The sequence below is a fragment of the Pangasianodon hypophthalmus genome, chromosome 5, assembly GCF_027358585.1.
Source record: "Pangasianodon hypophthalmus isolate fPanHyp1 chromosome 5, fPanHyp1.pri, whole genome shotgun sequence".
Classification (NCBI taxonomy): domain Eukaryota; kingdom Metazoa; phylum Chordata; class Actinopteri; order Siluriformes; family Pangasiidae; genus Pangasianodon; species Pangasianodon hypophthalmus.
In genome coordinates, this window is record NC_069714.1 from 17,131,625 (window position 1) to 17,153,737 (window position 22,113).

Consider the following 22,113-nt stretch of genomic DNA (forward strand, 5'->3'; position numbering starts at 1 on the left):
GCAAACACATAAGCATGAAGCTCCCCCACCTTCAGATTGTGTAGAGAATTTCAGACATCTTCAGGGCTGGAATTAACATTGAAATTCTTATGTTCTGATGAGTTACATATATTAGGTGATTTGAATTTTTTTCGGGAAGTAATACATGTGGAATCAAACCATAGAGACTGCAGACTTGTATAAACTGAGACTGTTTATCCAGAGCTTATACACTCTGCATCCCATTCAGATGAGCTCACCCTATGGGGTCTGTATTGTGTTCACATTCCAGAAACATACAGCTATTCCCAGAGACAGTCTAAAACTAAACTGGGTTAATCCTCTGTCTTTGACCTCTCTACACCCTCACTTCTTCTGATATTTATAAACACCGTTTCTCGGCAGTGTTTTACTCTCTGAGAGTTGAGCGACGGGGCATATTAATAAAGTTTCGGTTATGATTGCGCAGTCAAGCTATGGTTTATGTTAGGCCAGATTGTGTATAGTACTAATGAAATCAAAGCTGTGTTTCTGTATTGCTGTCCACTTATGTAACTGCTGATAAAGTGGCTTCGGTGTTTTGTTTGACAGAGAGACAGTTGTGACTGATTGTTCACTGTGTGGCAGAGTGAAGAGGCAATTACTGTCGCTGAGCTCTGTGTCTGTGTGTGTGTGTGTGTGTGTGTGTGTGTGTGCTCTACTTACTCTATGTGTTCCTTGTCCCAACACTTCTGGGCATGAACTTAATCAAAAGTATGGGAAAGAATAAAAAGTAGTCCATATTCATTTTATGAGAAAGCTTTGATTACATTGTTTCAGTGACTCTAAATCATTTGAATGGTATGTATTTTTGTGTTTTACAAAGGTGATGGACTGGATAGAGAATCATGGCGAGGCTTTCCTGAGTAAACACACAGGAGTGGGAAAGTCTTTACACAGAGCCAGGGCCCTGCAGAAACGCCATGACGATTTTGAGGAGGTGGCACAGGTAAGAACACAAGCAGCATACTCACACACTCACCTGTAAAAGTGTAACTCTTTGCATGACTCAAGTCATATGGAAAGTTCTATGTTTAGGATAGTACCTTTTCTGACTAAGGATGGAACCTAATACAAATACATTATTTGAAATGAACAGATGTTCAAATGTGACAACAAATGTGTTCTAAACAAATGCAAATACAGAACCAAATAGATGGCACTTTTGGGTGTTATTTACTTATTTATTATAAGAAATAGAAAGCTGGATAGAGAGGTTCATAGAGCATTTAGTTGAGATAAGAGGTGTACATCAGGACTGGGATCCCACGAGACACAGCAAAAAAGGTGCACAAACAGGAGGTTTTTGACTTTTAAAACTTGTGCACATGAGCGGGCAGATATGAAGCTTTCAGGTCGAAAAAACATATGGCTCTCACATGTAGCATGAATGTTCAACATTGTTGTGTGACATAAACGTGTGCCGCCGCACGATGCATTTACAGCATGCTTAGGAACTGCCTGGTCAGTGGTTTGCCTGGCAAGTTGTTTAAATTAGGCTACTAATTTGTTTATATTTCGGGAAATACAACCAATTAAATTCATTACAAAAAATTTCAGGTATTTTTCCAGTGTTTTCAGGAGCATAGTGGTGTAGGGTTCAGGCCACACCCACTTTAAATCTGAATGCAGATACAGATATGGATATTTGGATCACTGTGCAGATCCAGATAAAGATATTGCCACTGTGTTACACCCATACTTACAACATAATTCCTATGAAAGCAAACAAAATCCAATCACATCACCATTGTTTGTTTGAATTAATACATTTCTCATGAGATTGAGTTGGACAGGACTCCATTTTGACGTGTGGCAGTGCGAATTCAGCAGTGGGTCATACGTAAATAAAGCAGCTTTGATTATAAGAATTATAGCCACTTAGTACTATAACGTCATCTTAGACAGAGCAATCCATCTATCTACTCTGACCACTCTTGGTAATTATAGACCTTCATATTAGGTTTTGTAACATATGTAACACTATATTAGCTGCATAATGGTGTATAAATCAATCCTATCTATCTATGTGAATATAGATCAATAAGAGAACTGCACACTGAGCTTCTTTTACACAGTGTAGTGGGAGCCATTACACTCAATTATAACACTCAGTCTCTCTGTAGATGTGAGGCATAAGAAGAATAGTCAGTATTAAAATGCTTACACAGTGTAATAAAGGTCAGTTTCTAAAGGATATAGGAAAAGGAAAAACACTCAAAATAAAATAATGCTGTTTTTTAATAAGCTATAATATACTGTAACAATAAAACCATTTCTTCTCATTTTCAAGAACTCCATATTGACAGTCATCATTAGGATTAAATTTGGCAGAACTGTGCTGTGAAAAGTGTAAACTTTTCTTTTTATTTTGCCTCTAATGCAAACTCTACACTAGATGTCTGCGATGTCATTAAAGGCTTCTCCTCATTTTTATGTTTAATTGTTGAGGTCTGCTTATGAAAATACCCTTTCTATTTTGATATTTGATTTGAGAGTTTTAAACTGCTAATTAGCAAAATATAGTTAAATGAAACAATATTTCTTTCCTGATTTGTGTTTCTGCAATTCTGGATCCCATGAGTATTGTGTTCTTATCAAATGCATGCCACAGCAGTGTAACTTCCTGCAATGGAACTATTTACACTATTAATTAGTTCTATTATGAATGCAACAAAAAAAAGTTTTATTACCTATAATAGGTGCTTACAAAAGGTTACCGGGTGACAGCACTGAGTAAAAGTAAAAAACTGTTTCTCCATTTCCAACTCAAATACTTGAGAAAAAATTAAGTACTTTATCTAGGATTTTATAGTTTTTGGCAAAAAGATATCAGTCTGCATCCTAGAGGCCTGGAGGCCAATCATGTAAATATAACAGCTAAGACACTGTAAATGATCTATATTTATCTACAGTATATAAACCCAATCTTCTGCCACAATTTTTCTCAACAATGGTGTAATAAAGGGGAATTGACAATTTATAGTGAAGCCCCTCCTGTTAATGTTTAGGGGGCTGTTAAAGCATATTAAATGCATCCATTTCATTACACATTCTACTACTGACCTTTCCATTTTATATGCATAGCCTATTTTATAGTATGCAGTTTGTCAGAGATAGCCAATCTTTCTTAAATATTCCTTAAAGACTCGCATGAATATGAGAACCAGCTGCTTCTACCAACTTTCCCATCCTGTATGACCTGAACCAGGCAGACATGGATGGCTAGCATGAATGTGTGTATATGTTATACAGATTTTCTGTAATCCTGACATAATACTGTAGATTTTTTCTGGATTTAGGTTTCCCAGGAGGACAAGACATTTTTTAAAGTGTGATCTGTAGTCTTTGTTTTGATTAGTAGAGCAATACTGCAGTTATTGGAGTCATAAATAATAAGTGTATTTAAATTGTAATTTGTAATTTGATCACTTATTAATGTGACTAAATTTTTGTGTCATTGCAATCAACTGTACTAAGATAATATTCTTTCAAATATATCTTAAAGATGGATGAAGTGTATTTGCAGATAATGAGAAAAGACTTCTGTGTCTTTCCAGAAAAAAAAACATGCAGAGTTTTCCATGAAGATATGATTTGGTAAAGATAGCATTATCTGTGTGCAGTGCATGAACATTACCAGTATATTTATTACCATGAATATACAACATTGCGTTACATTACCTCCTGCAAAGATCCCAGATAAAATTCAGACCCAAAAGAACTCCATTCCCCAAATGAGCATATTGAGGATGACAGTAAAAAGCTTAAATATGGAGAGAAGCTAACAGTAATTCATCTTCAACTGCATGATACCGAATAGGGAGGTTATAATCAGAGATGAAGTTTACTAGAGTGGGATTTAACAGCGGAAATTGGATTGTGCAGAGGAAGGATCTATGACATCCAATGTTAAAAGTCTATTGATTGCATTAGTGATATGAGATTATGTAGAAGTTCAGTATAAGTACAAGGCATACACAGAAGACCAGTGCGCAGGTTTGGAGATCACTGAACAGTTGACAGATGGGAACTGGGAGCTTATAAGGGATGTGAGTGTTCAGAAGAGGTTAGGGAGGTAGGATCATATCAGATGAGACTGCAGTTATAGTGCATAGACTGATTCAAATAGTAGGTTGAGAGCACTTAGAGCTTGACAAATAGACTAACCAGAAATGGTAGATAAGGGTAGGTAAAGTTGGAGCTCACAGTTTTGAATGTAGTGTGATCTATCGATATCAAATCAATTGTTATTCAGTCGTCCAACTTAAAGCATATTATTCAGGAACTACTATACATGACTACTCAGAGAGTGAAGGGTTACAATACCAATATCTATACTAAACAAAAAGAAAAGTAATCCAAGCATGGACACAATATTTTGAAGATCGTTTTCAAAGGTCAGACAGCATGTAGTTATTTAGATTAGCGGCATTCAAACCTTTATGGCTGAGTCTGTCATCCATCTGGTCAATTTGCATACCACTCTGTCCTCCAAACAAATATTGAACCTGTTGTTGAACCTCTTCACTGACAATAGTTGCTGTAAAGCTATATTGCATGTAAGCACTGAGATTTTTTCTTGTCTAGGTTATTTTTGTAACAAAAATGCTACATGACGGTCAATAAAACCTTTGTATACATGCCCTTCTCTGTATAGCCAAATAGCTTATGTAAGTTGACAAACATAACTTAACACAGTTTATTAAAAATGCAGAAATAAAACTATATAGGTGTGTAAGTAATAAAATGCATATACCTTAATTCAACATAACATTCTTCTCATTTAACCTAGCAGGTGCCCTACAGTTTGAATACATTTACATTTAATTAGGAAGTGATTTATCTAGAGTGCGTTATATCTGAGCTGAATATTTAAGGGGTTAACAACCTTGTTTAAGGGCCCAAGGACAGCTTGGTGGTGCTGGGATTTGAACCTTTCAATCAGAAACCCAGAGCCTTCAACTCTGAGCCATTGAGAATACCACTGATTTATATGCAGTACACTCACAGGCCACTTTAATAGGAACACTTGTATCCCTGGCCGTTCATGCAGTTAGTAGATAAGCCACTCATATGCCAGCAATAGCTGGCTTTTTTCTAATTTCAATCCCCAGTTGCAGTGAACTGGTGTCCACTGTAGTCACTATAACTATATTTTATGCAATATGCTGCTTCTACATTATTGGCTGATTGGATAATTGAATAAATAAGCAGGGGTACAGGTGTTCCTGGTAAGTGGCCAGTAAGTATGTCTTGCAGCTCAATACATATCTTCAGTGTAGTCTGATTGCACTGTCCTAGGAGACATAAATTATCTTGTGTTATTAAGCGGATATCACCATTTTAGCACATTGTTTGCAGACTAGGAACTCCAGTTGAGTATGGGTCAGTATGGTACTGCATTTGGCCAGCGGAGAACCACAGGTGCACATGAGGGGATGCAATAATCTCTAATAAATGGGGATTTTCATGGGGAGATTTGTCCTACAGATGGCTATGATTATGTGTGAAAGCACAGGATGTGATCATGTATTTTGGAGTGACAGTGTAAGTGAACCAGACAAGCAGAATGGTTTACAAGGGGATCTGTTAGAATCCGTAGTGTTTTCCCTGTTTCTTGCTTCTGAAAACATAGGTGTTAACAGTACATTTGTGCTTGTATGTAATGTACATACTGACAGGGCTCTAACAAATATTTGTGCCCTTGTTTCTAACGCACCAGAACACCTACACTAATGCTGACAAGCTCCTTGAGGCGGCCGAACAGCTGGCTCAGACGGGTGAGTGTGACCCGGAGGAAATCTACAAGGCAGCACGGCACCTAGAAGTTAGGATCCAGGACTTTGTGAGAAGGGTTGAGCAGCGGAAACTACTGCTGGACATGTCTGTCTCCTTCCACACTCACACCAAAGAGGTAAGCTTTCCTTTGCTCTTCCATTTCTTATTAGGACCACTTTACAATAACTGAAACCTAATATCAGCTAAGTGCAGAAATGTCTTATTTATAGGAAACATAATGGAATAAGTAGGTATGCTGGGTAATGTAGTCTACAGCTTCGTGGACTTTCTGGCAACCACAGAGACAAGCATACCAATCATTCACAGGGGATAAGGATAGATTACTGAAGATTGCACAGACTCTTTCCTCTGTTTAACACTCACTGATCAGTACCAGATGTGAAAATATTTCATTGCAGAAAGTGTATGCATCTGTGTGTTTGCATCTGCATGTGTTTATGTGAATGTTTACTGATAAAAAAGTAACCCTGTCAGCACTGAGACACAACAAAACTAACTGCTACTGGAATCAAGTGACACATTTTGATCTTTCAGCTGTACACACTGATTTCAAGGAAGGCCGTACTATTACTCATGCAGCCACAGCAAAGTAAATATTTTATAAAACAGAGCAGGCACCATCTGTCCCAGCTGAGTGGGTACCATTCATCTCATGGAGTCCTGTTAAAGCGAGTCCCCCTGTTTGACTGTCCCTCTGCTTGACTTCCGTAATGGAGATGTAATTTATTTTATAGTCCTGCTGATGGATGAGATTTTAGGCTAGACTCTGTGAATGTGGTTTTTATAAAGGCACTGCCCTGCCAGGCACTTTGGGGATGCTGGATTGCTCTTGTTGGATCTCTGGAGGATGTGCCATGCTGAGGCTGGGATTATGTACAGGATGAACCACAGCTCTCACTGAGAGAATTCTCTTAAAATGAGTCAGAAGATGGAGTTTCGCTTTCGACTATTTATGGTTGTGTTGTATTTTGGGGTATTACGTTACAAATAACCCACTGATTATAGTGTAATTTGAGTAAACGTACTAAAAGTGCATCGTGGTCAATAAAACAACACTAAAACTATTTTTTCTTAAATCATTCTGAAACTGAGAGATAAAAATATAATGTGTGCTTGTTTTGGGATATTGGCTTAAATAAAGTTAGGAATGCTAAACTTATTTTATTGCTTTTTTATATATTGTTATTTATATGTCTGTAGTAGTGCATTATTATAATATACAGTCCCATCCAAAACTATTGGAACACCAGAGCTAATTCTATTTTTTTTGCTATACACGGAAGACATTTGGGTTTGAGATCAAAAGATGAATACGAGATGATAGATCAGAATTTCAGCTTTCATTTCCTGATATTTACATGCAGATGTGTTAAACATTTAGAACAACAACTTAGAACACATTTTTAAGTGTGCAAAAGTTTTGGAACAGATAGTCTTAAAATAAATTAAAATAAATGACACTTATTTGTATATTTAATTGCAATGTTCCTATAATGAAAGGTATACATGGGAGACTGTATTAAGGATATTTGCTCGTTTCTTACAAAAAAAAAAAACAGATAAAGTGTCAAAATATGTGTCTGTGGGCATGTTTTTATATCTTGGTGGGGATCAAATGTCCCCACAAGGATAGGCAGTTTCGACCTTTTGAAGATGTTTGTCTGGTTTACGTGAGGAAAAGTGCTTTAATCCAAAATTCCACCTTTTATTTAAAAAAAACAAGTAAAGAGCCAAAATGCTACTCTGTTAATTAAGAAAGTAAAAATATCACTGAGAGTGGAATTTGGGCTACAAGGGCTCATCATTGTATATAACATCCAATAGATTGCATGAAGTCTGATAAAGACCTTTTGTACTACATTAATTAAAACACCAAATAAAACAACTGCACATCTAAGCTGAACTATGACCATCGATGTTTGGGTGTGGACATTTCTGAAGCACATTTTATACTGCTATTCTGGATGTGAGACTATACTATACTATACTATGGTATCTCACTTGAAAGATGTGTGTTGTTTTTGTGCCGGTTGTGCACAATCATTCCGATTTTGTGTTAATCAACATGTCAACAATGTCATGCTCTTCATGCCAAATCTACCAGTATGCCAGTTTGAATAAAGAAGATTACATGGTTTAATAAGAGCAGATAAATACTGACATCACATCTGAGGTGCAGGCAAAAACAACTAAATGTTTTATGTACACACAGATGGTGGGTCAGTTTAAAACTGCCGTGTGAACACAAATTGTCATCACTTCCATTCTGCTGTCAAGATATTAGAAAAGAAATATTATTTTTCATCCTTTATTTCTACAAGGCCACAATCTAGACTCGCTGAAACAAGCATGATGATATATTAGGCAGTTCCTCATAACTGATAGTTTAGTGAGATTGTATTGTTCTTCGGCAAAGCTGTCAGACTGAGAAATCAGCAAAAGGCATTTCCTTTTCAGAGGCCGCACTGATTGACTGTGAATAAGGTTACTATGGAAACTCCAGACGTGCTGCCACTAAACATTATGAATGTGTTAACCCTTGAAAGCCAGGATTATCAAATGATGAATTTTCTCTCACTCCAACTCATTTGACAGTGTTGAAAAATGGGTAAAGTAATGAATACTGTCTTACCAACAAGACCTACTGAATAGGCGATACTCGCACGCTGTAGACTTGTGTTGATAATATCATCAAAATAGACCCGCAGAGTGAAAACATAAACAAAAACACAGCTATCATTAGCCGTTGTACTATAAATGATGAGTGCTATTAGTCCAAGCATTAGGTAAACAGCAGGGGCTGCATGTAAAATATTTTGTGAAAAACATCTCAAGCAACGTTGACTTTTTAAATAAATTGTACTTGTGTAAATTGTTGTTTGATATTACATTTAATGAATATTACTTTTTAATATTTCTTGAGTAAATATGTAAAGACAAAGACATATTTTTACAACATTACATCTGCCCTTGTGTTTTTTTCTGTTACATTTGTCCTTTAGCAAATGGTATGCTGTACATATAGTGCACTTTCTAGCATACGAAAGAAGGTATAATATTATTTTTAAAATTAAAATTTAAATCAAAGTAAGATAATTATCTCTCAATGAATTTGTTACATTTGTAATACTATACTAATACATTTTTAATACTATTATTTTTAATCACTCTTTATTTGTGTGTGATGAGATGATGTGGGTGATTGGATGAGAGTTTCATTTGAGAGTCATTCATTTATTCATTAATCTTCAGTAACTGCTTTACACTGATCAGGGAGTATCTGACTGGTGGATCCGGAAAAATCCACCTATTCCAGAAAAAGTCTGTCATAGCGAATGGACAAGACTCAGGAGTGTGAATGAGAGAGTGTGCAAGGTGTTGAGGTGTAAGAAATTGCAAGAAGTTGGGTCCAGGTCAAACCTAATGGATGACCCCTGTTCTAAAGGATGAATGATTACTGGTTCTGTATAATATATTAAGAAAAAAATGTGCTGTTTGTAGCTAATTCATTTGGTTAGAAATAGCTCGTTTTTTACATCCTTCACATCTGATCTTCTTGAGTCATGCTAATTTGCCATATGTCAAACATCACCAATCAGTAGGGCCTGAGCTGTGTGATGCTCGTTCTGTGTTATAGTGCTGCCAAAAGCTGGATAACTTTATGGCCTTTTCCCAACAATAACTAACTTGAAGGCTCATAGATGCCTGCTGATTCTTATAGATTAGAGAATATTTCCAGCAACGGGCCAAAAACCATGCTGCAATGTTGATAATCAAATTAAAATAGGATCAATATTTCAGGCTTTTCTCATTACTTTAGCTTTAGCTTGTCTCTTTTTTAACTTTGTGATTTGTATGACAAAAACATACAAGGCAGTAGAAGGTCATTTGTTGTGCCAGTGCATTGTGCATGGAAAAGCCTGGGGCTATGAGCAGTGTTTCCAGTTTATTTACTCTTATCTTGATGTGTCAGTCAACCAGCAAGAAAACAGCACTAAATAATCACCAGCAATGGCATGTTTTCTTTCTCTGGGCCAAATGTGGGAGCTGCGCAGAGCCTTGACATGTTTCATATGTTCTTGTAACTCTGTTTTTTTGGTTATATGGTAAGAGAGGAACTCCGTGTCTCCGTAGGCCTTGTGTCACTTCCATTAAAATAGTTTCTTGTGTTTTTCCCGATAATTACTTTGGCACTCTTGTAGAACATCACATGTATCTGAGTAAGAGTGGAATTCCCAGAGGATTTAGATGGAAATTTGTGTCCAACAATGACATAGTATAGCAACCACCTAATAACATTTCTGAGATGACAATGATTTAAAATGACTGAATATTTTAAAATCATTCACATTATCCATGGTATTTCTCTCTAAGCTCACACACATGCCTGTATACACTCTTTGCTCTTTCCCTACTCAATTTTTTTTACTCGCTCAATTTTTTTGCTTGATAATGTGCTGACAGAAGGATATTCTTTTTTGCAATAGTGTGGGGAATGTGAGGATAGGTGCAATAATCAAAGCTCATGTGTAATTCTCTTCAAGCCTAGTTGAAGTCTTGTATGCAATTTCGTCTTTCCTCAATATTTAAAATGATTTATACTACTTCCTGGACACGAGCAGAGACTGGATCATCTTCCATGGGTCACAACTCTCCATGACCCCAAGTTGCATCACTCAAGATGTAATTATTCCAAACTGGATCTTCTAGTGATGACAAGGAAGAGTCATCACTAGAAGAACTGCAAAGAATAATGGTGACAGCTGGAGAGACAGCAACTGTTGCCAACCTGCACATTTTGAACGGAAGAACCCCCAGCAAGCTACGGATTGGCTTATCAAGATTATCCCCCCAGTGATGTCTGAGTGTGGTGGAGGTGTCACCCCACAGTGCCCAAACCTCCAGCTGATACAAGCCTTAGCCCTATGCAGAGCATATAAATATCTGTGTCAGGTGGTCTCAAGCCTCCAAGGAGAAGACGTGTTTGTATCCTCCAATGTAGTGCAGGTCCCATGACTGATGAGTGCCCTACAAGATATAAGCACAGTCCAAGGCTACTCTGAAGGCTCCTGAAGATGATCTGGAGAAGGAACAAGGTTGCTGATCAGTTGAGATGTATGAAAGGGGAGTGGATTCTAAAGATGAAGTCAAGGAGCATTGATCAGTTCCTGATCATATTGCTGATTAGTGTTGAAGGAGAGATATTCTTTAGCATTGTTGCCATGTATGTGATAGACTACCTTGAGTCTACATCTGCACCTCTGCCAACAAGGGTGACATAGTGCCTGAAGGGTACGGTTAAGGGTATGGTTAGCTAGCTGATCAGGGAGGCCTGGGAGAACAAATGGGACCTGGTTGTGCACTAGATGGATCTTATAAATGCTTACAGTTCCATATCCTCCAGTATTGACATGAGGGGCACAGGCTCCAGGCACATAATCAACTCATGTACCCAGTCAAGTATCCTTTTTCCCCTGATCATGAACACACTGGTAGAATAAGCTGATATGGTGTGTAGATGGTCATTAATTAGTATTTCATCTGGGAATGTCCCATTAGGACTAGGATTAGATGGTTGCATCCTTTGACCTTATTACCTAGTATTGTAAGGTTGTATGTGCTATTTACTCTTCAGATAGAGCTTTTGTCTCAGGGAGCAGGTGGATACTGAAGGGTTTGGATAAGGTGATGTCCCGAACTTGCATAACTCAGAGGACATCAAAATTCAGGGCCATAGTGTTGAAGGTGGAGAAGATGATTGACATTTTTTTAAAAGCACTATTATATCATCCATCACAGCAAAAGTCAGTAAACAGTCTGGGGAAAGTATTCGACTGCAGCCAAAGATGCTAATTTGATACACGTAGCAGGGCAAGGGGTGAAAAGATGTATTATTCCAAGATGGAAGCAATTTGAGCAAATATATATTTTTGAGAAAAATATATTTTTGGTTCAGTTGCTAATAATGGAAACAGGTCCAGACAGCAATGATTATGAAATTGATTATTTATTGAAGTAAATGGAGGCAGTGTTTGGTCTTAGTTTGCCTGTGTGTGCATGTGTGTTGTTTTATTCTCCTAATAAGGAGCAAATGACTTTACAATGGTAGGAAAATACCATTCTGATATTGTAATGGCAGCTCCTATCAGGAAAACCTGAACTTTCACCTGAAAAATGTAAAAGTCTTTAAAGACACTAATGCAATTCTTCATCTGATTTATCTGGATTTGTTTGTATTTGCAGCTATGGACATGGATGGAGGATCTGCAGAAGGAACTGTTAGAGGAGGTGTGCTCAGACTCGGTGGACTCTGTGCAAGAACTGATCAAACAGTTTCAACAGCAGCAAGCCGCCACACTGGAGGCCACACTCAATGTTATTAAAGAGGGAGAGGACCTCATTCAACAACTCAGGTTAATACACACTAAACACACACACACACACACACACTTACAAACATATAGTCTGACCTATCTTCCCTTTCTGTCACAGAGACTCAGCGATGAGCAGTAATAAGATGCCCCATAACAGCTCTATAGCTCACATTGAGAGTGTGCTACAGCAGCTGGACGAGGCGCAGGGTCAGATGGAGGAGCTCTTCCATGAAAGAAAGATTAAACTAGACATCTTTCTTCAACTGCGCATCTTTGAGCAGTACACCATTGAGGTGAGGGGTTGAGATCAAGTAGTATTGTCTTTTATATGTAAAATCACATAAGGTATCAGGCTTTAACAGGTCACGCTCTCTCTACTCTGAGTAAAGTGGCATGAAGTTGTGCTTATTTTAAGGCTGTTTCTTACAGATTTATGTGATCTATGTTTCAAACCTATATACAAATGAAAAATCACACTGTAATCATATATGTGATTAAAAAGAAAGATTATTCACATGTACTTTTTCATATTTCGTGGTCTGGTTGGCTGTTTCAACAGGCTACACCTAGTCGATCCCTACCTGCCTTACAATAAATAAGCAGAGCAGAACAGTGTTTTGTGCCACATGCATAAATCCAAGTTGGGCCTGGATTGATATACTGTACTGTAATGAAATATTTCAATATATGAAATAAATGATTAGCAGTAAACTATCAAAACCTAAATTAAATCAATAAATGGTGTGGCCACACATTGCCTTTGAAATTGCATTGCTTCTCGTAGTGCACTGTTATACTGTTTATAAGGAAATTGGCAGGTAGGTTTTTCCAAGCCAACTGGAAAACGTGCCACAGATCTCACTTGCTTTTGTTTCTGCAGGTAATTCCAGACGGCCTCAGTTATGTTTTTGTCTGAAAAATAGTCAGTTACCTAATATCCTCCTTTCTTTAACGGCAAAAATACAAAAATCTTTATACGTTTTTTTTTTTTTTTTTTTTTGAAAACTGAGTTTGCGAAACTTTTGTTTGGAAATCGAAATCGAATTGGCTTTTTTTGCTACTGGATGCACTGCATAAAACAAAAATATACTCTTAAGAAAAAATATGACAGAATTTAGAGTGCCTACATTTTTGCACAGTACTGTATGGCCTGGTAAATCTAGCAGCATAAAAACACTCATTCCTGTAATGTCAGCCTGACATGACAAGTTATGTAAAACCTGAAAATAAAAGTATTGTTCATTGTGTCACAATTCTGTCGTTAGGTAGAGCAATCATCAGGGTAATACTGCTTGGAAAGTTGATATTGAATGAATTTAAACTTTTTGCTCTGTCCTGTGATGTGCAGGTCACTGCAGAACTGGATGCGTGGAATGAGGACCTGGTACGGCAGATTAGCGAATTCAGTGCAGAGGAGCCCAGTCTGGTGGAACAGAGGCTCCAGCGGCACGCGGATAGAAAACTGGCCATGAACAACATGACATATGAGGTCATCCAGCAGGGCCAAGACCTACACCAGTACATCATGGAGGTCCAGGCTTCAGGTGAGAGAGAGGGAGAGAGAGAGAAGGAAAATGGGATGGATGGATAGATGGATGAATGAATAGCTGGATGGATGAATGGATGGATGGATGGATGCATGAGGAGATTACTGTCACACGAACAGAATTTGAAATCAATAAGCAATCTTCATATGCAGGTGGCGAGGCAACACAGACAGATAAGTGTATAAGATGGATATAGGTAGATGAATAAAGAAACGGAGATAAGCAGATGTTGGGTGTCTGAGCCAGTGAGGCTGCTGAGCTTTACAGTCTCTGGCTTAACTCAGCAGCTGTGCGACTCTCCATACAGGGAAGCCAAAAAATAGGTTAAATAATCAAAGCCACTCTATAACCCCCTCTGTCCCTCTCTCCATATTCCCTAAATCTATCTATTTTGATTCCTATCTCCCCAACCCTCCACTCCTCCACCCCTATAATCCTCTTGCTCTCCTTCTGCCTGCGTTTCTGTGTCTAAGAGATATTTTTAACATGGGAAACAGGCTTTCTGTCTTCAAACTGCTGACCCATCTCACACCCCCCCCTTACTCCCACATATGGACCTTGGCTCATGAGTCTCTGCCTGTTCTGGCTTTGGAAATGCCACTCTGCCAAATCACACTGAGACTCTCTCTCTCTCTCTCTCTCTCTCTCTCTCTCTCTCTCTCTCGTGCGCTGGGTGTGTCTTTGTCTCTTCTCTAGTGCAGGTTTAAACATTTATATTAGGCTGCATTACTGATACTTTCATCATATTTGAATTATTTTTTAATACAGTTTAAACATTTTAATCCATTGCACTTTAAATAATTGCATTTCTATTTTGCACGTTTTTCATTTTATTTTGTCTCTTATTCTGTTCCAGAAGAGGGAAACATGCATAACCTTATGGTGTATTAATAAATGATGTGTTCCTAGACAATGGTCATGACTGTAAATAATAAATCATGGACCATATGGTTTTACGATATTGACCCCAAGCAATATAGTGCACTCAGGTTGTCAGTGATGCACACAACACTCCATGGAGCGAGTAGATAGGTACTGCCACCCAGTGGCTATTATACGTATATGCAGCTCTACATTCGAGTATTGTTCTTCCATTACTACAGTTGAATTAAAAAGTTTACAGTCCCCATGGAGTCTGATTAAAAAAAGGAAAATACACTTCCATTTTACAATTTATCTACAAAAAAGAAGGATTTGGAGCCTATCCTGGCAAGGTGGTAGAATTCACACTGGAATTCACACTAGTCAATCACAGGGAACAATGCACACTTCCGTTCACACACTCATTCATACCTAGTGGCCAATCCTCCTACCTGCATGTTTGTGCACAGTGGGAGGAAGCCAGAGAACCTGGAGGGACATGGAGAGAACGTGGAGAGAACGTGCAAAACTCTGCACAGACAGTAACCCAAGGTCATGATCGAACCCAGGATCCTGGAGCTGTGAGGCAGCAGCGCTACTCACTGCATCACCTTGGCACCCACAATCCAAAACATTAAAGAAAAATAGCTTTAAAAAAATAACTAAAACATGTCAGAAATTTACAATGACCTTCTTAGTTTCCAGATCTGATTCAAAGAAGACAGGGACATGTGGCAGAATTATAAGAGGAATGTCTGGTAAAATGGCTAAAGGTTGGCCAGGCAGTCATGCAGAGTTAGAACAGAGCTGGCAGAAAGAATTGGGGAGCAAATATTAAAACTAAAATGTGTTCATTATTAATATGTATGTAGTCTTGTGTACTGTTATGTGTTGCACCTTGGTCCTGGAGAAACTACATTTCATTTCAGTGGGTACAAGCAATATTGAGGAATGACAATAAAAACCCACTTGACTTGACTTGACATGATTTGACCATTTTGTTACTTTGGAATTTTTAGAAATAGAATTTTTTGTCTTCCTCGTTTTATCCAAAGGGTATGCAAACCTTCATCCTTTATCCTATCCTTTATTCATTTCAACACTGCATGGACAAAACACTGATTATTTTATATCTGATTATGTGTGTGTGTGTGTGCGTGTGTGTGTGTGTGTGTGTGTGTGTAGGCATTGAGTTAACAGGGGAGAAGGAAGTAGATTTGGCGACTCAGGTTCAGGAGCTGCTGGAGTTTCTTCATGAGAAACAACATGAACTGGACATGAGTGCAGAGCAGACACAGAAACGGTTAGAGCAGTGTCTCCAACTACGCCATCTGCAGGCTGAGGTTAAACAGGTAAAGCATACACACATGCACACAAACAAAGAACACATACATAAAAAAATCATACACACTCATACACACATACTCATAAAACTATAGGCACAATACGCATTCAAAAACACCAGCATACAAAAGCATACATCTGATAGTACGTCTATGCTTGTTATTCATTTCAGTGAAGGTGTGACAGTTGGTATGTGGCAAAATCTGCCCTGCCATGAGGCAGCGAAAGTTCAAAGAAGCACGACATTTTGCTAATGAATGGAGCTGCTACATTGCATGGCATCACAAACGAGAAAATATTTCATTCACTATAATTAAATCCATAGAAACAGCCATCAGCATCTAGCAGAAAGAAAGAGTGCAGCACTATGTGACAGCACCATATGCAAGTGGATGCATAGTGTTACAAATATAACTGACAAGCAGACTGACCCATTCAGATTGAGTCATCCATATGCAAATCAGAGAGAGCAGCAGTCTTGCAGAAATCTGTGACTTTTAAAGCAAATGTGCTGGGAGATCTGGGTGGAAAGCTATGAAGACATACAGTAAAGAACAGTGTAGAGCGTGTCCTCATTCTCAGTCTCACCTCTCCAGGCAAAAACATAAAAGTTTGGCCATATGAATAAAACATACCTTTTACTAGGCCGTAGGACTAGTGTTCATACAGTATTTTTTCCTGAACAGCTCCGGTTCTATACTGTTCAGCAATCCAGTCTCATGGCATTCAGCAATCTCTGTATCCTTATATCACCCAGGTTCCCATCCCTGGCCCTGGAGAACCTCCTGTCCTGCATATTTTAGAATTTTCTCAGGGAAACCAAAATGTGCACGAAAAAGGGTACTCAAGGACCAGGGTTGGGAACCAATGCTATATCATATAAAACAGTGTGTTGTAAAGGAAATCATGACAGTCGGAAATCATTGGGGTAAGTGTATAAATTATTGATGCTAAAGTGGATTGCAAGGTATGGATGAGGCAGAAGCATTCCACACATGAATTTATTTTGTCATTTGCTAAAGGCATCCATTAAGCTTTTAAATGCAGGTCTTAATAACTCCACAAACCTACATGCAGAATCATTATGTGCTTCTTAAAATGAATTGTAAAAATACAGCTAGCCTGAAATAGCCCCAAATATGGACGATGATCCTCTTTCTCAAGTTTATTAATAAAGCATTGCTACTATGACTTTTAACGAAGGTCGTTCTGTATGTGTAAAGGAGCAATTATAGCATGATAAATACTTCCTGTACAGGTCTGTGAATTTCATGAATAGTAGTCTGTTTGTTGTATACATGTGGTTTTATTTTTAAGCAAGAATTGACAAAGTCATTTTGAATTCATTTGTAGCAGGTTAATGAAAAAGTCAAATATCACAAAATAACATCCACTTAAGCACTTAGTATGCAACACTATGTTATACTGCCCCATACAGACCTATCAGTTGTGTTAGTCCAGACAGAGGGTCAGAGGCTAATGATGGCTCCGGCTACTCAGATGTCTGTCACTCCTTCCTGCTTTCCACGAGCTAATCTCATTCAGGATGTAATAAAGGGTCAAGGAGTGTCTCCAGAGACAGCCATCAAGTGCCTCCACTTATACGAGTGCTAATAGAGAGAAATGGGCTGATTAAGGGATGAAGATACGGAGAGTGAGAGGCGGAGACAGCCAAAGCAGGACAGAGGCTTCCCCTGAAGCCACCAGGGAATCTGGTTGCATGTAGGTTTAAAATTCGGAAACCAGCAAACAGGCTGAATTATTCGAGCATGTAAAGGTTTAAATACCACTGAAATGAAACACTGCTATGAATTATTTATGATGTTCATGTTTCATATATGTGTGGTGGCCTGGGAAATCCTGTCACATAGTGAAATTCTGGCAATTTATATTACATACACTTTTGAAATCGGCAGGTTTAACTGAACTGAAATCTGTTTCTCTTTTGCATGTGTCTCAGTATCTCAAGCGTAAGTAAACATAGCTATATGCTAAAAGTTTATGCTATAAGTTTACTCAAATTTGTTTAATGCTTAACACATGTCATTCCAAATTCACTGAGAGACCCAGAAGAACATGTTGTCTAAAAGCAACTGTTATATATTGATTTAATTTGCATTTCATATAATAAATATCAGTGTAATTATTACAGTGTAAATAATGTCAAATAAAATAACACATTTAACCAAGAAAACTATTTTTATCTATAAATTGGCTCCTTATCTAACTAACTTGATATTTGCAGAAATACTAGGCTTGTTTAGAAACTTAATATAAACATTTATACATAGTATTTGGGAAATATATTTATGATTTCTTAAAGTGGTGGTGTCAAAGTATGTACAAATATTTTGCCAGAATTCAGCCACAGCAACATCTGATGGGTTTTCCCAGACTGACACACATACTACGCTTCAGTCATTAAGAAGATATAAAAGCTGCAATACATTCTGGGTTGATCTTTAATTCCTAATCGTGTGTGTGTGTATATATGTGTGTTTTTATGTCATTTTGTGTTTAGGTGCTCAGTTGGATCCGCAATGGTGAGTCTATGCTGAATGCGAGCATGGTTAATGCCAGCTCGCTATCCGAGGCTGAACAGTTACAACGAGAACACGAACAGTTCCAGCTTGCTATAGAGGTGCACACATTAACACACTTGCACATGCACACACACAGACTCACACACACACACAGCCACCCTAAACCCTACGCAGCTCAGAACGGCTCTGGAACCCATTTGAGGAGCTGAATACAAAGCCCCTTTAAAAACTTATTAGCAGCATTTTTATTACATCAGTACACAGGATGTAGCTGTAGCTGTAGCTGTAATAATCATTAGTATTCAAGCTCCTGCTCCCCAGGCCAGAAAAAATATGCATGCATTTACGTAGAAAAGCAAAAAACACATCAGACTTCTTCGCCTTGTGAGTAAAAGTTTAAAGTGAAGAACTTTAGGGGCGGGATCTTGTATGGAAGAGAATACTCTGACGATATACCAAGCGAATGGAGCAAGAGCTGTTAATCTACAAGCATGACAATACTACTAGATAAATTTATGACTCACAGCTACTTTATAAGTGTTTTCCTTTCTTGGAGTTGGCATTTCATGTCTCTTGGCTCCATGTGGATGTTTTAGGATAATGCATTACAGCTTTAACTATTAAACTATTACCCTATCATGTTACATGCAGAACCACTCTTTGTTATAAATATGTTCCTTATTGAAGGAGAAGTAGTCTATATTTTGTCTCTGGGACAATATCCAGATACTTACATCTTAACCGTTGCACCATGATATACTGCATGCATTTGTATTTGCACACACAGATTTACTAGAATTATTTGTGTAGGAAAGTCTGATAATCAGAAGCTGGACTTTTTCCTCCTGGAGGCTGCAGTGCTCGGTTGCTTATCACTGTGGCTTATGGATCCAGGTTTCCCATACTGTTGTATCCTGTTCTGGGTTAAATTTTGTCTGTCTCCCACTAGTAGATGGCGAAATATGTTGTGCTGAAGGTTAAATAGGGAGGTAAAAGGACACAAAAAACACAGACGATGTTAACTAACTGTAGCGCTGCTGATAGCAATCTAAACATGATTGTCTTCAGATTTCCAATGTTGTTCTAATAAAAAGTCATCGGTGTAAGGTTTTATTTTTTTGGCATCCACATTATATTATTTGTAGAACTCACCCCTGCTGATGACTGATGAAGTTCCAAGATTTCTAAATAATCCTAATTATTTGTATTATTTTCTCTTTTTGTCTCCATCTCTGTCACCAGTCCCTGTTCCATGCAAACTCTCTGCAGAAGACCCATCAGAGTGCGCTGCAGGTCCAGCAGAAGGCAGAAGTCATGCTGCAGGCGGGCCACTATGACCCTGACGCCATCCGCACCTGTGCTGAAAAGGTGGCCATGCATTGGCAGCAGCTCATGCTTAAAATGGAGGACCGGCTCAAGCTAGTTAACGCTTCTGTGGCCTTCTACAAGACCTCTGAGCAGGTGAAATGCACCGCTGCACCGCCCACTGGTTACTCAGTACTATATGTAATATTCAACTGTGCTGATGCCAAACCAATCGACCCGATTATGAAAAATAAAATAAAAAAGAAAACACTAAAAGGAAAGATGGGGTATATTAAATGGGACTGGTAGAGGGTTAAATATGAACTTGTATGTATGTTACATGTAGGTGTGCAGTGTGTTGGAGAGTTTGGAGCAGGAATACCGACGGGATGAGGACTGGTGTGGAGGTCATGATAAACTGGGCCCTTTAGCTGAGAGTGACCATGTGTTTCCTCTCATCAGCAAACATCTGGAGCAGAAAGAGGCCTTCCTGAAGGTAAATTAGGGAATGATCACATACACTTAGTATAAGATATATCTAATGTAATCGCAGTTTTGCTGCTGTAAAGACCCCTGAATAATCTTTTTTTTAAAAATACCAGAATAAAAACATTGAAAATACTTTGTCAAAAATGGACAAAAAGGGAAATCAATAAACTAAGGTTTTAACTTATTCTCTGTTAAACACAATCGTCATCTGCCTGTGCATCTTGGCCTATTTTCTTGGCCCTATGACACCAATCAACTCTTAATCCATCAATCAAAGCATGCAGAAAGCATGCAGAACAGTTAATGGTACGTTCAGCGCTGAACTGTCAGCTAAAATGCTGTTTCATAAGAAACTTTTATTAACTAAGCTTTTATCTCTTCATGCAGACAGGACGGAGACGGAAGAATTCTCTTGAAATATAAACTCATTAGTCATAACTCAACATTGAACACATAATCAAGCAGATACTTTTATCAGATTATATACATAGATGCAGAATGAAAATCCTGCTCTGCTTACTTCTCAGCAAGTTCACTAGTATAATCTATAATACATTTAAGCACACTATTTCCAGACCTTTGCGACTGTCTTGTTGTGTTGGGCATTCTGACATTTTTTTTACATTGGGAAGCATAAATTCTGGATTCTTTGAAGCTTATATTATAAAATAATTTGCAGTGACTTTCATAGCGGTTCTTTATGGGATTATCACTTTTAGCCACTGTAATTCATTCCAAATTTGTGTTAATGTGTACTTCACAGTTTTTCTCTAATCCCCTTTTCTCCACTTATTGCACAGATTAGTTTTGTGTAAAACTGAATTGTGTGTAATTATCTGTATAAGTCTCTCAGAAAAAAGAATGAGTAGTTTGTATAATTTTGTGTTCTTCTCCTGAGCTGAATCTCTGACGTGAATGAAGAAGTCACAAAGGCAGGGCTTGTTTAGGACTGTGATCTCCATTCATGATAACATGCTGGGTTTCAGGCTTGTACTCTAGCCAGACGTAATGCTGAAGTTTTCCTCAAGTACATCCACCGCAACAACGTCAGCACCCCCGCCTCCTCCGGCAACACCCGCGGCTCTGAGCAGCAGGTCAAAGGTCAGACTATGCAGATTACCTTAGATTTCTTGTATGCTGGTCAGATTAAACTGTAGCATCTATTCAGTAAACGATTATGGTTAACAGTGTTCTCTGTCTGTGTTGTTTTCTCTTGTAGCAATCCTCAATGAGCTGTTGCAGAGGGAGAACAGAGTCCTGCACTTCTGGACCATGAAGAAGCGCCGCTTGGACCAGTGCCAGCAATATGTGGTGTTTGAGCGCAGTGCCAAACAGGTGAGATTCATCAAACCAGAGAGCAGCACACACACATGCACTGAATACACCTCATATTTGCGTAGTGATGGCACCCCAGGCATCTGCACCAAAAACACCCCATATTCATTCATAATGAATGCACTTATAAACACCTGATCCCTTTCATATGCCTTTTATGTCTTTTATACTTCCGCACACCTGCAACGTTTCTTCATCTCCACATTGCAGGCGTTAGACTGGCTTCAGGAAGCAGGTGAATATTTCCTCTCCACTCACAACACTCTAGGAGACTCAGCTGAGAAAACTCAAGAGTTGCTGAAAGAGTATGAGAACTTCTGTGTCCCTGCTAAGGTAAGTATCACTCATGTATAGCCCTGGTGAACAGCGCTCTGTCTTTCTGTCTTTTTCTGTTTATAATAGTTTTTCATCAGCACAGAGACTCAGGAGTTTAAATTTGCAGTTAGTAATATATAAAGATGCTTCTAGACCTATAATAACCATAAGTAATCTTGC

The 22,113-nt window shown here is 38.3% G+C and overlaps 1 protein-coding gene across 2 annotated transcripts in view; it reads left to right on the forward strand.

Moving 5' to 3' along the window:
* kalrna (kalirin RhoGEF kinase a) overlaps window positions 1-22,113 on the forward strand; it is a 156,159-nt gene that overhangs the window by 81,719 nt on the left and 52,327 nt on the right. For both annotated transcript variants that reach the window (XM_026909922.3, XM_026909930.3), the window contains exons 10-21: window positions 845-967; window positions 5,744-5,935; window positions 12,064-12,233; window positions 12,313-12,487; window positions 13,543-13,738; window positions 15,788-15,954; window positions 18,468-18,587; window positions 19,732-19,950; window positions 20,141-20,290; window positions 21,270-21,384; window positions 21,503-21,618; window positions 21,829-21,951. In XM_026909922.3, the coding sequence (XP_026765723.2) occupies window positions 845-967; window positions 5,744-5,935; window positions 12,064-12,233; window positions 12,313-12,487; window positions 13,543-13,738; window positions 15,788-15,954; window positions 18,468-18,587; window positions 19,732-19,950; window positions 20,141-20,290; window positions 21,270-21,384; window positions 21,503-21,618; window positions 21,829-21,951 (1,866 nt within the window). The remainder of the gene's footprint in view (window positions 1-844; window positions 968-5,743; window positions 5,936-12,063; window positions 12,234-12,312; window positions 12,488-13,542; window positions 13,739-15,787; window positions 15,955-18,467; window positions 18,588-19,731; window positions 19,951-20,140; window positions 20,291-21,269; window positions 21,385-21,502; window positions 21,619-21,828; window positions 21,952-22,113) is intronic.